Genomic DNA, 14,511 nt, shown 5'->3' with positions numbered 1-14,511 from the left:
ACCCATGCTGCTTTCGGTTAAACAACATATCCATTCCTTGGGTTTAGCACCCAGACATGCTCTTTTGGAATCCTAGGGCCGACCGCATTGTTGATTTAACTATGCATTCATCTGTCTTCGTTTCTTCTCTCTTTCCATGATCGAGCTAGAAAATTGCCCAAAAGAGTCCCAACTTCAATGAAACTTGGGTAACTATGCATGAGCCTGTCAATTCTTTTCTTCATTTATGAAAAGTCCATTTCTATGGACAAGGCATGCCGCGTGAAAAGAGTGTTTTTTCTTTTTGGTTTTTAAGACTTACTCTAAGTTGTACCGACACGCAATAATGACACAACATGCCAGCTCAAAAAAAAAAAAAGAATTTTGCACGTATATTAAGTATATATATATTTGATAAATTAATTTGATTCAAATTTACACATAAATAAATAATAAGAAAAGAGATTAGAATAAATTTATACTAGAAATATTAATCCATCATTTGTTAATATCATTTATTATTTTTTCGAAACACTAATCACTTGTCGGATGTCACTTGTCGCGTGGCGGAGCGTGTGTTCGACACGCGTCAACAACGCGAAGGTCCTAGATAATGTCGGTGCTTTCTAGGACTTACTCGCATTTTTTTTTTTTTTGGTCGGAGGACTTACTCACATTTCACTAATAGCAGAAAAGTGTAACTTTTGTATATCCGCCGCGGTTAAGTAGTTTTAGACCTATTAATTTTCTTAATAATGTAGATTTGAGTATTGACGGAAAGTATTATTACCAAAATCTTAAAGAAAGGCGCCTGAAGCCACCAGCGGGAAGCGAAGGAGAAGTGGATGAATGGAGTGGGCGAGGTCGAGCTTCTTCTCCGGCAATTGCCTCCTTCCTCTGCTTCCGGCGACCCCCAAGTCCTCTAAACCAAGCCCCCTTCGCTCCTCTGTCAGCCCAGACCCCTGGTCCCTCAGCGACGGCCTCAACAAACCCAAACCCAGATCCAAGAACCCCAAGAACCCCCTCTCCGACGACAACGCCCGTCGCATCATCAAAGCCAAGGCTCGTTACCTCAGCGCCTTGCGCCGGAACCAGGGGTCGCGCGTCCAGACGACTAAATGGATCAAGCGTACCCCTGAGCAGATGGTCCGGTACTTGCAGGATGACCGGGATGGGCACCTCTACGGCAAGCACGTCGTCGCCGCTATCAAGACGGTCAGGGCCTTGGCGGAGAAGCGAGAAGGCGAGTACGACATGAGGATGGTGATGAGCGGGTTCGTGAGCAAGCTGACTTTTAGGGAGATGTGCGTGGTCTTGAAGGAGCAGAAGGGTTGGAGACAGGTCAGGGACTTCTTTGCTTGGATGAAGCTTCAGGTGGGTCTTGTCCTGTCTTCTCTTGCTCATTACATGTTGTCACTTCGGATGCGCGTTTTAGTTGTTCGAGTGTTCTTTCAGTGAGTATCGTCTCATGCACCCTTTCCCAACACACTGTAGTCATTTCCACGCCAAAGTGAACTTTTTGTTTGGTTCCCTGATATTGTCATTCTTTCGATGCTTCAATTTCATTAATTTCATGCTATCACATCAAACTGTGGGATATTAATGCCGTCTAGTGATAGACTTGTGCTTGAGCAGTTCAGTTACCGTCCCAGCGTGATCGTCTACACGATCGTTTTGCGCATGTATGGACAAGTCGGGAAAATCAAACTCGCCGAGCAGACCTTCCTGGAGATGCTTGAAGCAGGTTGTGAACCTGACGAAGTTGCTTGCGGCACTTTGCTATGTACTTATGCACGATGGGGACGCCACAAGGCTATGCTGTCATTTTATTCTGCTGTGGAGGAGAGGGGAGTCATGCCTTCTGTTGCAGTTTTCAACTTTATGCTGTCCTCCCTGCAGAAGAAGTCACTCCACCAAAATGTCGTAGACTTGTGGAGGAAAATGGTGGATAAAAGGGTGGCTCCAAACGGCTTCACTTATACAGTCGTAATCAGTTCTCTCATCAAAGAAGGTTGCGGTGATGAAGCTTTGCAAACTTTTTATGAGATGAAGAATGCTGGTTTTCTCCCTGAGGAAGTTACCTATAGCCTGCTCATAAACCTTTGTGCCAAAAATGGCAGTTGGGATGAAGCAATCAATCTTTATGAAGACATGAGATTTCTGAAAATTATCCCGAGTAATTATACTCGTGCTTCACTTCTCACTCTATGTTATAGAAAAGGAGACTACTCCAGGGCACTTGCACTGTTCTCGGAAATGGGAAGGCATAAAGTTGGTCCTGATGAAGTGATCTATGGGTTGCTCATTAGAATATATGGAAAACTTGGACTCTATGAGGATGCTGAGAATACTTTTAAAGAAATTGAGCATCTGGGCCTACTTACGGATGAAAAAACGTATTTAGCTATGGCGCAGGTCCATCTTAGTTCGGGAAATGCTGAGAAAGCTCTGAATGTCATTGAACTGATGAAGTCTAAGGAGATTTGGTTCTCCAGATATGCTTACATTGTGTTGTTGCAATGTTATGTCAAAAGACGAAATTTAGATTCTGCCGAAGGTGCCTTTCTAGCTTTATCGAAAACTGGATTACCCGATGCAGGTTCTTTTAACGACATGCTCAATTTGTATATAAATTTGGACCAGACAGAAAAGGCCAAGGAGTTCACCTTCCAGATAAGAGAAGACCTAGTCAAATTTGACGAGGAACTTTTCAAGACCATTATTAGATTCTATTGCAAAAATGGAATGATAAGCGAGGCTGAGCAGTTTGCTCAAGAAATAGGTGGAGTTGGATCTTTTGCAGATAACAAATTTGTGCAAACATTTTACCGGATCATTCATGGACTATATAAAGGACAGGAGAAACATGCGAAAAGTACTGTGATTCCTGATCTTTTTGACTCGATGGCTCTAGGGCTGATGCTTACTCTGTACTTAGCTGATGGTAGTTTGAGGAACACGGAGTACATCTTGAAGCTGTTGCTTGAAACTGCTGATGGACTGTCAATAGCCAGTAAACTCATTGGAAACTTTGTAAGAGAAGGCAAGTCATTACATCAATGCATTATTCTTCATCCTTGAAGCTAGCTAGATAGCTTACACGTGCTGATATTAATACAGTTTGGTTAGTTTGAGTAGCAAGTCATTGTTGCTTAGCCTGGCTATCATTTAGCATCTTCGCTGGTGTTGCGTTCTTACATATCAAGGCAATTAAATGTATGGAAAACCTTGCATATAATAAGATGGTACACATGTGGTGCCTCCAACCTGAGAATAGCGATTTGTTGTTTGATGGAGAGTATTCTTCTTCACCCTGTGATTTTTGAGGTTAGACTGTTTTGGTTTGTGGTTGATTACTTAAACTGAGTTTGCTTTTCTTGATTTCCATTTCAGGTGACATTTCTAAAGCAGAAGCTTTAAACAGTCACTTGATAAGGCTGGGTTGTAGAGCAGAGGATGAAGCAGTTGCTTCAATGATTAGCTGGTACGCAAAAGGAGAAAAGCTGGACAAGGCTGAAGCTATATTTTTGAAAGCGGATTCTCCTTTGTCTGGGAAACTAGTATTTAAGTGTATGATTGATGCATATGCCAAATCTGGTAGACCAGAGGATGCATATTTGCTATACAGAAAAGCAACTGAGAAAGGCCATGATCTTGGTCCTGTTACAATCAGCATCATTGTGAATGCTTTGACTAATGTTGGTATGTTTTTCAGCGAAGTTGTCTTACCATGTCACCATTCTTAATGGTCATCTAAGGGTAGAATATGGATTCTATATGGATTAATAATTAGGAATCAACTGGCATAAGTCCTGACTTATCTAAGCTATATGGATTCTAATATGAAAAATGGAAATTGCTTGTAGGGCTTGAATTAAAGTATAATGAGAAATTAGGTTGTTTGTGCTTAGTGATTTTCTTTTTGTGTGCTGTTTGCTCCACCATTGATGAGTATGAAAGTTATTTCCAGGAAAGCACCAAGAAGCAGAGGATATAGTTCGGAAGAATTTGCAGGAGAGTCCAGAACTTGATACTGTGTTGTTCAATACATTTATCAAGGCGATGCTGGAAGCTGGTACTGTCTTCTGAGATGTACACATAGAAGGCTCACAGTTAAACTATTAGGTATTAACTGAGCCTTTTTTTGGCAGGAAAACTTAACTTTGCAGAAAGCATATATGAGCAAATGCTTTCTCTCGGGGTTGCTCCATCAATTCGAACCTTTAACACCATGATCAGGTAAGGCTTTGATTCTTCTGCTAATTAACTGTTCAAGAAATGTCTGACCAAAAAAAGAAAAACTGTTCAAGAAATGCTACATTAAGGCTGTTGGAGAGTTCTGTTGTGGTTTATCACAGTTATGAATGTTGCAGTGTTTACGGACGAGGTGGCAAGTTGAATAAAGCTGCAGAGATGTTTGGCACAGCACGCGGCTTGTCTTTGCCTCTGGATGAGAAGGCATATATGAATCTGATTGGCTTTTACTGCAAGGCTGGTATGGATGCGGGGCCATGTTTTTTGGACCACTGGTACTTGAATAGTTTCAAAAAGGGTGTGTTGCCGTTAAGCCGCACAATGACATTGGAATCATGAATTTGTCGAAATGCTAAGAGCATGTTGGCTGCTCGAAAATATGTTTTCATTACATACAAATCCAATGGCTTTGCGAAATGAATTAACCAGTGAAGCATATGTTTCTATCTAGTTCTCCACATATTGTGGCTAAACAATTAATTTTCTTGGCCCACTTGTTGTCTTCTTTGTTGAAAAATGGAAAGAAAATTAAGTTCTTCAAGTTCACTGTATCATCTTATGTTCCAGGTGGAAGACAAGAAGCTTCCCTTCTATTTGCCAAAATGAAGGATGAAGGTATTAAACCGGGAAAGGTGGGCATGCTATTCATTCTTATTAGAGTAGATTTTAACACTTTGTAGACATCAAAGTAGGTTGTTTCGGGGGAATATCTCCATATTAAATCATGAGAGGACTTCTTGTCGAATCCCTGGCTCCTAATGCATTGAAATATCCATCCTGATCACTCCATTTTCTTTCTTTGAACTGAGTAAGATGATTATGTGCTGAACATATATAAGCCAGCCCAAATTATATGGAGCAGCTTGTCTTCATTACTGTGTAGAGTAGTACTTTGTTTCCTACCAAGTGTCTCAGGCACGTCATTACCTTGTGCAGGTTACCTACAATGCCTTGATAAACTCATGTGCATCTGCTGGATGGTATGAAGAAGCAGAGGAACACTTCCAGGCCATGCAGAGGGATTGTGTTCTACCTGATTCTTTCACGTACCTGTCCCTTATTCGAGCCTATGCAGGGAGTGCGAAGTTCATCGAAGCAGAGGAAACCCTAAAGTCTATGCAGAGAGAAGGAATTTCCCCCTCTTGCGCTCATTACAACCAATTGGTGTCTGCATTGGCAAAGGCAGGTATGATTAGAGAAGCGGAAAGAGTGTACGAAGAAATGCTGGAGAATACTGGCTTAAGCCCCGATCTCGCATGTCACCGCACCATGTTAAGGGGTTATTTGGACTGTGGATGTGTCGAGAAAGCAATCACTCTTTTTGAAAAGATACGGGAGCATGTTGAAGCGGACAGGTTTATGTGGAGTGCAGCTGTTCATTGTTATCGGTCTGCAGGAATGACGGAAAAAGCGGAAGCTACATTGAAGACAATGAAGAACATGGGGATCACATTCTGGTCTTTAAAGTGGGGTCACAGTTAAAAAGTATTGAGAGAGGACGCAGATTCTATTATGGAGAGGGGGAGGGAGAGAACTAAGTATTTTCCGACATGCCTAATGATGGCAGCCATCCACCGCGATCGGGATTATGGATGATATGTTGACTACCAAACACGTGAGCTGGAATCTTGAGGAGGAGGATGAGCAACAAGTGCTCAAGAACCATTACAATTCCCGTCCCGTCTTGTTTTATCCTATCTAGTTAAATGGAGAAGAGGTGATCCGAAGTGGACTGGGCACCTTATGAATCTCGATATATGATGAGTTGGGCTGTCATGTTTCTCCCCTTCTTTTTCTCGAGGAGATGTTCCTCTCTCTTCATTCCTCCCTCCCTCCATGTAAATTCCATTCAATGTCGAGAAGAAACACACGACAATCCATCACTTTTGACCAACCGGCATTACTGCTCTATACTCTCTCTCTCCCTCCCTCCCTCTCTATCTCCCCACCACCCACCCCTCCCCCCCCCCAAACACACACACAAAAAAACTACCCTATTGGTGATTAAGCCATGTATTGTGGCTGCCAGTAAAACAATGCTTCGCGAAAGTGTTGATCCTTCCAATTCCAATTCCAAATCAGTAATGAACTCCAAGAAGAAATTGTTCCAGTACCACACGAAGGTGGGATGAGTTGTTGGGCTCTGAAGGTATAATGAGTTGTTGGGCCGTATCGTCTCAACGGCCCATCTGTGCATTCTCCAAAACCCAAACAGATGCCCCCTTTTTCCTTTTTTCTTGAATGTTTTTCTGTAATTTGCTCGCTCTCTCCGGATCTCTCTCTCTCTCTCTCTCTCGGGCGTCGCCTTGTTCTTCTGGGGCATTCCTTGTTCCTCTCATCGGCGTTCTTGAAAGGAATCGAATCAATCAATGGCGTCCAATCTGTGTAGGGCGGTGATCAGATCGTCAAAATTGGCCCATACCGTTGTTGGTAGAAGCTTCAGTAGCGTAGTTGCCCAACCCTCTTCCAAATTCCCTCTCATCAGCGAACACACTGCCAAATGGATGCAGGTTCTTCTTCTTCTTCTTCCTCCTCCTCATACTCATCTTTCCGTTGGTCGTTTCTCTGTATTAACTCCTTCGATTCTTTGCTTTTCAGCTTCTCTCTGCTCCTGCTTCATTAGTTTGTATGAACTGCCACTATGTTTGTGATGTTGCGACCCACATAGCTTCCTTTCTCTTGCAAGAATTAGGGTTTATTTGGCGAACGAAGGGTGGGTTATGGTACTTCGGATTTGTTCGAGATTTTGGTTGTGTATACAGCCAAAAAAAAAAGAAAGAAAAGTATGCCGAGGACGAGTATAGCACCAATCGGTCTTTAGCATTCGGATGCCTTGTGTGGCTTTCACAAAACCGATGAAGTTTTAGCTTGGCATACTTCCAATAGGAACCCTGGGTGGTCTTAATCCAATACGAGCTTATCATTTTTGTTTAGTCTTTTAGTCTTCGATCTTTGGAAGAGTCGGTTGGTTGGGGGTATTTTCCATTGGAATGACATGGGGCAAAAGTTTTCTCCCGGCCTTAGTAATATTACCGAGGCTCGATCGGAGGATTTCCTCATCATGCCTTGGCTCCACTTTCTGGTTCTTCACATGATACATAATGAGCGTCATCCTAAGCGGTCACTCCTTCGGCTCTTATTATAAGGGGCTTCTTCTTCATAACATATCAAGACTTCAGAAACTGAAGAAATAGAGAAAAGGGAAGCTTGTTAGCTACTATGTAGATCAGAGACTAGATTTTTGAAATTCTTCCCAGATGCATTAGAGATGGCGATTTTGCAGGTTTTGAACCTAAAGATCGGTCTGAGAAAGTGCAGCCAACTTAATGTTCCCTTTCTTTTCTTTTCTTTTCTTTTCTTTTCGAATTTTGCTTTCCAGGAATGTGCTAACCTCTCCCTCGCTGGAGCTGGCTTGGTTACGTCTTTCTGTCTTCGATGAAGTGTGTTTAGCTTTGACCTGGGAATCTTTAACCTAAATATACTGTTAGTTTCTTCAAAAACCAAATAATTTGGAAGGAATTTTACGGACCGGAAGGTTCAGGAGATTTGTGTTCAACTCCTTTCTAGTAATAAATGTTGTGGTTTGTTAGATCAGAGTCCCTCCTTTCTTTGGTTCTGATATTTGTGGGTGAATACGAGAAGATAGGATTCCTCATCATTCCTAATAGGTCTTCTTTGACCATAACCTTGTTATGAAGGCAAATGAGGCGTGACTGACATATTGGATGGGTGGAGCAATCTGGTGTTAGATGTAGTTAAATGGAACTAGAGAGAGGTTACCTACCTCTGTTTGAGCTCCCCTGTCTGCAACGTCCTTGTGTACATCCCGTATTCATGTGATCATTTGGCTCTTTTTGTACATGTGTTTAAACACGTGTAGGGTCTAGCATTTTCTCCCACCCATGTTTCTCGCTGCAGCTTCAATGCGCGCATTGTTGTGTTTGGACCTTCCTGGTCATTTTAAATTTTTTCTTTTTCGTAGGATACTAGCAAGAAATCTCCAATGGAGTTGATCAATGAGGTTCCTCCCATTAAAGTCGAAGGCAGGATAGTTGCTTGTGAAGGAGGTTAGTCATGGACGGTGCCTTATTTATTTGTTCTGAGTCGCATGATGTGAAGTCAATTCATCTAAATCCATCATTTGTTTGTTCTCCATTACAGACAACAATCCTGCGCTGGGGCACCCGATTGAGTTTATCTGCCTTGACTTGGATGAGCCTGCTATCTGCAAGTATTGCGGGCTGCGCTACATTCAGGAGCATCATCATTAGCAACCCTTTCTTTCCTTAGTTTTTTTTACAGCCAAAACAATATCTCTGTATGGATATATGGTGTCATTGGATGGTGTGACATTGCCTTCTGCGGAGCGAACTAGTGCATTTGTATTGACAATAAGGGTTAAATCCCAGGGACCAAATCTTTTAATATGCATCTGTGAACGGGATTGTCTCGTTATTTGCTTATTAAGTATCAGTAATCTTCAGATACAACAGGAGGACCACCTCCTCCAGCATGAATCTTTTACATTGCTAATGTAACCAGAAATCCAGGGGGCAAAAAAAATGAAGACGGATGCAAAAACAATGGCCAAAATAAACGAGTGCCAACAATCGCTCGCTACTGACAACTAAAGTCCTTATCAAAACTCCCCCACTTACAAGGGAAAATGGGAATAATAATAATCTCAGCCCCCTGAAAAAATTACATAATGTAGGGCTCCTCATAAGTTAGCCATGTAACTCCAACGTGACTAAAGGGGGCGTCCCCGAGTTTTCTCGCAGTGATCCAAAAACCGCTGTAAGTGGTCAGAGCTCTAAGTGGTGCTCTCACCAGCCGTATCAACTGTTGCCTAGACTGAAGCTCTGCAACTCCGACCCGATAATTGATAAAGCATATCACGCGCCATTTGTCTCTTCACCAGCTAGCTTTCTTCTCTGTTGATGTTCTGCAACCTTATAATCCACTACTTCTCGGAACAAGGCAGGGTCAAGCACACATTGCTCGCTCCCATAAACAGCAGCTTGGACACCAGCCATTAACTTGGCTATTTCTCTACCTGAGAATCCTTCTGTTTTAGCTGCGGCTTCCCTTATCACATCATCAGTCAATCCTTTAATCTCTATCGTCTGTTGTTGTTTCTTGAACAAATTCTTAAACCATCCAGATTTTCTTGACCCAGCTTGAACAATATACTTATCCAGATATAGCTTTAGAAGCTTAAACCGTTCCTCCTCCCCCGGTAGAGGGAACTCGAGGACTTCATCAATCCGGTCTGCTACAGCTGAATCGAGATCCCCAGGACGGTTTGTGGCAAGAACAAGAACAATGTCCTTGGACTGATCGCCTGTTCGATATAGCATCGCATTGAGTGCACTTCTTTGTGCTTCACTCATGTAAGTTTTATTCCTCCTGCAATTATCATTTTGAGATCAACACAATGATGCAACAAATAAATGTCAATTCTTGGCATGAGCAATACTTCAAGATGCAGAAGTAATTATTGCATAGGTTGAGTTTGAAATAAGAAATGCATAGAATGCACATGAAAAGCACTATGTAGATCAGCAAAAAAAGCATAACAAAAATTTACAACACCAAAAATGAGGTCGCTAATATAAACACCAACAAAGAAGTATCGAAAGTTCCATTTTTCCTCAGTTAAAAGACAGGAAGAATATACTACCAGAGCAACCCAAAGAAATCTTGTTCCTCGTTTCTGACTCATTGGGGAAATATTGCTTACTGCAACTTGAGTGCTGATAAAATCTAGCCGAGTAATGTCCTGAATCCTAGAATTGCTAATGTGTAATTTAACCCTTATCAATACATTAACTTCGATCAAATTGCCAAGCTTGAGAGAATACTGAAGCACCACCTTAAGCATTTAGTCATCAGTACCCCATAACATAGCAGAGATAGTTATAAGTCAGTCTTTAATCACACGAAGACATTTATAGGCAGTTAAGTCATCAGTAGCTGTCACTCACTCGCACAAAAATGCATCTGCTTCGTCGATGAAAAGCAATAGGCCCCTCTGAGATTTCTTGGCCCAATCAAACAACTGATGTATCTTTGTCACAGCCTGCGGTCCCAATGGAGCAACATCTCCACCAGTCATCAAGGCATAATCCAATCCCTGGAACAAATACAGACGCCATAAGAGAGCAGAAGACAATGACTAGTATAATGTGACACGGAAACAAAAGTAAGGAATTAGAAGAACATTCCTAGCAATGGCTAACAAACATTATTTCTAAATTTAACTTTACTCATCACACAGCTCTGTGCTAGAAAAATAAAGTCAGTCAAACGAAGTACTAAGGAATATATCTGCAACTTTCAAGGTAACAAGTCTACTACAAAATTATGATGCTAAAATTCCAATTGTTGCAGTTCAATACAAAGCGTAAGCCGTGCACAAACAAAACTACATATGCCTTGGCAACCAGCATAACCAATTAAATCAGGGAAATAAAGAGCACAACCAACATACAGATTTCTGGGCCAATTCTCTGGCAGCCATTGTTTTTCCAGTTCCTGGAGGGCCATAAAAGAGCACATTGCGATATGGGGCCTGATGGGATTTTGTATTGGCAGTAGCACTGGCAAGCTGCTGGATTCTTTTATCAAGCGAAGAGTTCAGAATCACATCGCCAAAACCCTTCCTATTATTTGATGAGGATCCTTTATCAGATACATGAGCTAGACTCCTCATGGATCGAGGAATCACACCCGACCATGGGTACTTCCCTCGAGAGGATTCTCTGATTAGTGATGGCTGTCCCAAAATTCTATCGACGTAACTCCATATAACCCTTGCACCTTCCCTATATTTTAATTAAAAACAAAAAAAGAGAAACCGCATTAGATGATGCACATGAAGTGCGGCATATAGCATTAGTATCTCAAACTCATTCACTATTTTTGTGGATGAGTGAGGCAATTTCATTATCCATATACCAACAAAGAAGGTTCAATGTCGGTTACAGTACAGTATTGTATTTGAAATCAAACCATATTCTCCTTACAACTTAATTCCAAATATAAACCAAACTTTTGTTAAGATGTCTTGCAAATTTGAAGCAGCAAAAAGTAGAGGATATCCTGACAAGACAGGAAAGAAGCTCTTCTTTTACTCCAAATGTACAAATTATCTACGATGAAGAAAGTGAATGTACGTGATTTCAGCCGGCAAATCAGCAGATTGGATAGAAACCTCATGGTACAGCCAAGAACAGAAGTAATGACCATATCATACAAGTACGATAACAAATGGCCAAGGAGATATTCTTTACACACCTTGTCGTATAGATCCCTGCTGCAAGAGCTGTGACTCCCCCAACTGCTACTACCAACTTATTTTGATCTGTCAAAATGGCCCGCAAACCACCTACAGAAGAAAAGGTTGTCATCTATAATCCACACTTCGCAAGAAACAAGAACCATCTGCGTCACACAGGATAAATAAGCAAAGAAAAGCAGAGATGAAAGTCGCAGGTTTGATAGCCATGTTCCTAATATGCCCCATATAAATACAGAAAGCAGAACAGCAACATCTACAGTATCAAAACAAATGGATGTTTTCGGATTGACACTTAGGGCAATTTACTGATATATACCTCCAATATGGTCAAAAGTTGCATTTATAGCAGCAACCCATTTCTCTCTTTCTGCATTGGCACGATCTACTAGAATGCGCCTGTTAACCTCTTCAGCTAGCTTTGCCTCATGAGCTCTACCTTCTGCTTCAGCCATGGCCCTCACTTTGATTGTTTCCCTCTCGATTTCAGCCTTTTCCCTCTCTGTTTGGCGTCGTTGTGCCTGAATCTGCTCTTCCGTTGCTCGTCGAGCTTGCTCCTGCCTAATTGATGATTCTTCTTGTAGCTTCACAAGCTCCTGATTCCTAGCTCTATGGTACTCATTTTCACCCTGTAATTGGAATCAACACTCAAACCTCCGTGTAACAATTATTCCAACACTACCATCAAGAACCTATTCACTTGCCTGCATTCTCTTCCTTGCCAATTCGTCCTCATAGCGGGCCATTTGAGACTTCGTCTGTGCTTGAAATTGTGCTAACTTTTTCTGCTCGTCATACACCACCCTTTGTCTCTCCTGCAAATGGAAAAGGAACAATATCGCTAGAAGAAACAATGAATATTTTCCAATCAGAAGAAGAAAACAAAGACGAATGCTTCCCACAATATCTGTGATTGATATGCCCATTGAAAAGCAGCAGACAGTCTTCTTACATACTAATTAAAAAACTGCCAAGATAAGGACCGAAATCCAGAAAAAGAAATCCTTTTAACTAAAGTAGTGAAAAAGAGCATATAATTTAAACGCGTCAGCTTGTTCATTTCATAGTCCAGATTTCACTAAAAATGAGAAGAACCACAGACTATTTCTATTGTCATGGAATATATGGAATCGGGAAACTCGCTTACAGTTTCAGCTTGAGCTTGCATTGCCTTAAACTCAGCAGTCTTTGAAGACAACTCAGCTTGCCTTGTTTCCTCTTGCTTCTTCATTAATTCAAACGCCTATGTCACAGAAGCAAAGCCACCCATTAGAAAACCCACAAAAAGTCCGACACAAAGGAGCAATGCGATACGAAAATCAAAACATGCACTCTCTACCCAAGTAGCATACTCTCGATAGTCAAGTGCTCATTTGAATATATCAAGAATCTATCACAGCAGCACACGGAAGAGAAAGTAGAAAGCAGAGAAGTTTCCCGACACAACAAAACTGGCCAGCAAAGTTCCAACCTTTTTAGCATGAGAAGAGCTATTGATCTCCTTGATAGCCTTGGCACCTCGCTCAAGGGCCTCGGGATCAAACCCGGCGGATGAGGTCCTCGGCTGATCATTTCTAACCCTAATGGGAGGAGGCTCATTCGGCGCCGTAGATCCCACTTCAGAGGTTGGAGACTGTTTATCGGCAGAAGTTGGAGGAGGAGCTCCGGCAGGAGGAGCGGAGAAAGGGTTGAAGCTGAAGGGGCCGTCGGCGTATGCGACGCTAGCAGAGGCGGAAGCAGAGGCAGCCAGGGCTGAGATTAGCCCAATTGGGCGCGCTTTCGCCATTCTTGTAACGAGCTACAAACAATTCTGTGTGGGGGGACAAGTGAATGATGAAAGAGAAGGTTTACGGATGCTGGAGTGAAAATGGGGAGGATACAGGAGAGGGAGAAATGGGTTGTTTATTGACTTGAGGGGCAAGGAAGCAAAAGAAGCTGATGCTCACGCTCCCATCTTCTTCTTCTTCTTCTGCGAGGGGGAGAGAGAGAGGAGGAGGAGGGTTTTGTAGGGTTTTTGTCTTTTGATATGAATTGATGCTGTCTTATGGCGGTTCCCTCAAACCAAATTCTGAACCGGTTTTTTTTTTTCCCTTTGAACCGGTTTTCCTTTTTTAGACTGAATTAAGGAGTTTGTTTTGGCCCAAAATTAAATTAAGCAGTTATATTATATCGCCCTTCTTCATGGTTTATCGTTCCTTTTATTACATTATAATTGCACATATTGCCGGTTTCCAATCATAGATGAAATCAGGCAATGTGAATACACACGCGAAATTTGTCCCCTTTTCTTTTTTTTTTTTTACTTTTTTAGTAGGATTTTGTAGAGTTTTTTTTTTTAATATATGAATTGACAATCGTCATTGGACGCTCGCTGCATGTTACGACGGTTCTCCCCAAACAAAACTCTGAATTGATTTTGTCCCTTTGAACCGGTTTTTCCTTTTTTTTTTTAATTATATTGAATTGGGCAGTTTTTTTATCCAAAAAATATATATTAAGCAATCACAACGCTTTTCATCGTGTTTTTCGTTTCTACTACTACGTTACAATTGCACAAATTGCCGGTTTTCAATCATAGTTGAAGTCGGGCAATGTGAATATGCTCGAACTTTCTTCTACTGTGTATCTAGAGGGTGCTATTTGGGCCCGTGGGCCCGGAACCGGCCCGTTGACCGGGCCCACGGTTCCGGAACAATGGGAACCGTGAAAGAAAAAAAATAAAAAAAAATAAAGGCGGGGCACGGGGGCAGAGAGTCGTTGGGCTCTCTGCCTCGGGCCCGCCACTGCCCCCCCATTTGGGCCGTTGGGAAAAAAAAGAATTAAAAATAATTATTGCCTATAAATACATATGCTCCCCCTTTCATTTTTATCACAAATTCTCTGAACAATCTCTCGAATTCTCTCCGAAATCCTCTCAAATCGCTCAAATTCTCCCAATCCTCTCAAATCGCTCAAATTCTCCCAATTCTCTCAATCCC

General features: G+C 41.9%; 3 protein-coding genes across 7 annotated transcripts; 2 read left to right on the top strand and 1 right to left on the bottom strand.

Moving 5' to 3' along the window:
* The first annotated feature begins 776 nt into the window (after nt 1–776).
* Nucleotides 777–6,110, top strand: LOC115742742 (pentatricopeptide repeat-containing protein At5g27270). 5 transcript variants are annotated; one of them, XM_030677206.2, is made up of 8 exons: nt 777–1,353; nt 1,615–3,022; nt 3,373–3,681; nt 3,950–4,054; nt 4,131–4,218; nt 4,353–4,474; nt 4,801–4,865; nt 5,170–6,110. In XM_030677206.2, the coding sequence occupies exons 1-8, from the start codon at nt 829–831 to the stop codon at nt 5,713–5,715; spliced, it is 3,168 nt and encodes a 1,055-aa protein (XP_030533066.1). In that variant the 5' UTR covers nt 777–828; the 3' UTR covers nt 5,716–6,110. The 5 variants fall into 5 exon arrangements, with proteins under 5 accessions (XP_030533066.1, XP_048127301.1, XP_048127302.1 ...); XM_048271344.1 differs by having other exon boundaries at nt 4,801–4,848; nt 5,170–5,351; XM_030677208.2 differs by having other exon boundaries at nt 1,212–1,353; nt 1,599–3,022.
* A 385-nt stretch (nt 6,111–6,495) lies between these two features.
* LOC115742757 (NADH dehydrogenase [ubiquinone] iron-sulfur protein 6, mitochondrial) lies at nt 6,496–8,688 on the top strand. Its single transcript, XM_030677241.2, has 3 exons — nt 6,496–6,743; nt 8,216–8,300; nt 8,395–8,688. Exons 1-3 carry the CDS (start codon nt 6,603–6,605, stop codon nt 8,502–8,504), a joined length of 336 nt encoding a protein of 111 aa, XP_030533101.1. The 5' UTR covers nt 6,496–6,602; the 3' UTR covers nt 8,505–8,688.
* Nucleotides 8,689–8,836: 148 nt separating this feature from the next.
* LOC115742743 (ATPase family AAA domain-containing protein 3) lies at nt 8,837–13,537 on the bottom strand. The gene is made up of 8 exons (XM_030677210.2): nt 13,005–13,537; nt 12,681–12,776; nt 12,238–12,348; nt 11,853–12,162; nt 11,533–11,623; nt 10,727–11,060; nt 10,221–10,369; nt 8,837–9,642 (listed from the first exon to the last, which is right to left on the bottom strand). Exons 1-8 carry the CDS (start codon nt 13,317–13,319, stop codon nt 9,129–9,131), a joined length of 1,920 nt encoding a protein of 639 aa, XP_030533070.1. The 5' UTR covers nt 13,320–13,537; the 3' UTR covers nt 8,837–9,128.
* Nucleotides 13,538–14,511: the final 974 nt, after the last annotated feature.

This window comes from Rhodamnia argentea, chromosome 10 (assembly GCF_020921035.1).
Source record: "Rhodamnia argentea isolate NSW1041297 chromosome 10, ASM2092103v1, whole genome shotgun sequence".
Lineage (NCBI taxonomy): Eukaryota > Viridiplantae > Streptophyta > Magnoliopsida > Myrtales > Myrtaceae > Rhodamnia > Rhodamnia argentea.
Note: the sequence above shows the minus strand (reverse complement) of the source record. Positions and strands in the feature narration are given on the sequence as shown.

Bases quoted from the DNA above. Each gene is read 5' to 3' on its own strand.
- LOC115742742 (XM_030677206.2), top strand. From the start codon at position 829: ATGGAGTGGGCGAGGTCGAGCTTCTTCTCCGGCAATTGCCTCCTTCCT. The intron at 4,055-4,130 runs GTACTGTCTTCT...TTTTTTTGGCAG, and splicing joins CAAGGCGATGCTGGAAGCTG to GAAAACTTAACTTTGCAGAA. The intron at 4,219-4,352 runs GTAAGGCTTTGA...TGAATGTTGCAG, and splicing joins ACCTTTAACACCATGATCAG to TGTTTACGGACGAGGTGGCA.
- LOC115742757 (XM_030677241.2), top strand. From the start codon at position 6,603: ATGGCGTCCAATCTGTGTAGGGCGGTGATCAGATCGTCAAAATTGGCC. The intron at 6,744-8,215 runs GTTCTTCTTCTT...TCTTTTTCGTAG, and splicing joins ACACTGCCAAATGGATGCAG to GATACTAGCAAGAAATCTCC. The intron at 8,301-8,394 runs GTTAGTCATGGA...TCTCCATTACAG, and splicing joins GATAGTTGCTTGTGAAGGAG to ACAACAATCCTGCGCTGGGG.
- LOC115742743 (XM_030677210.2), bottom strand. From the start codon at position 13,319: ATGGCGAAAGCGCGCCCAATTGGGCTAATCTCAGCCCTGGCTGCCTCT. The intron at 12,777-13,004 runs GTTGGAACTTTG...TCTGTGACATAG, and splicing joins GCTCTTCTCATGCTAAAAAG to GCGTTTGAATTAATGAAGAA. The intron at 11,624-11,852 runs GTATATATCAGT...TTTCTTCTGTAG, and splicing joins AACTTTTGACCATATTGGAG to GTGGTTTGCGGGCCATTTTG.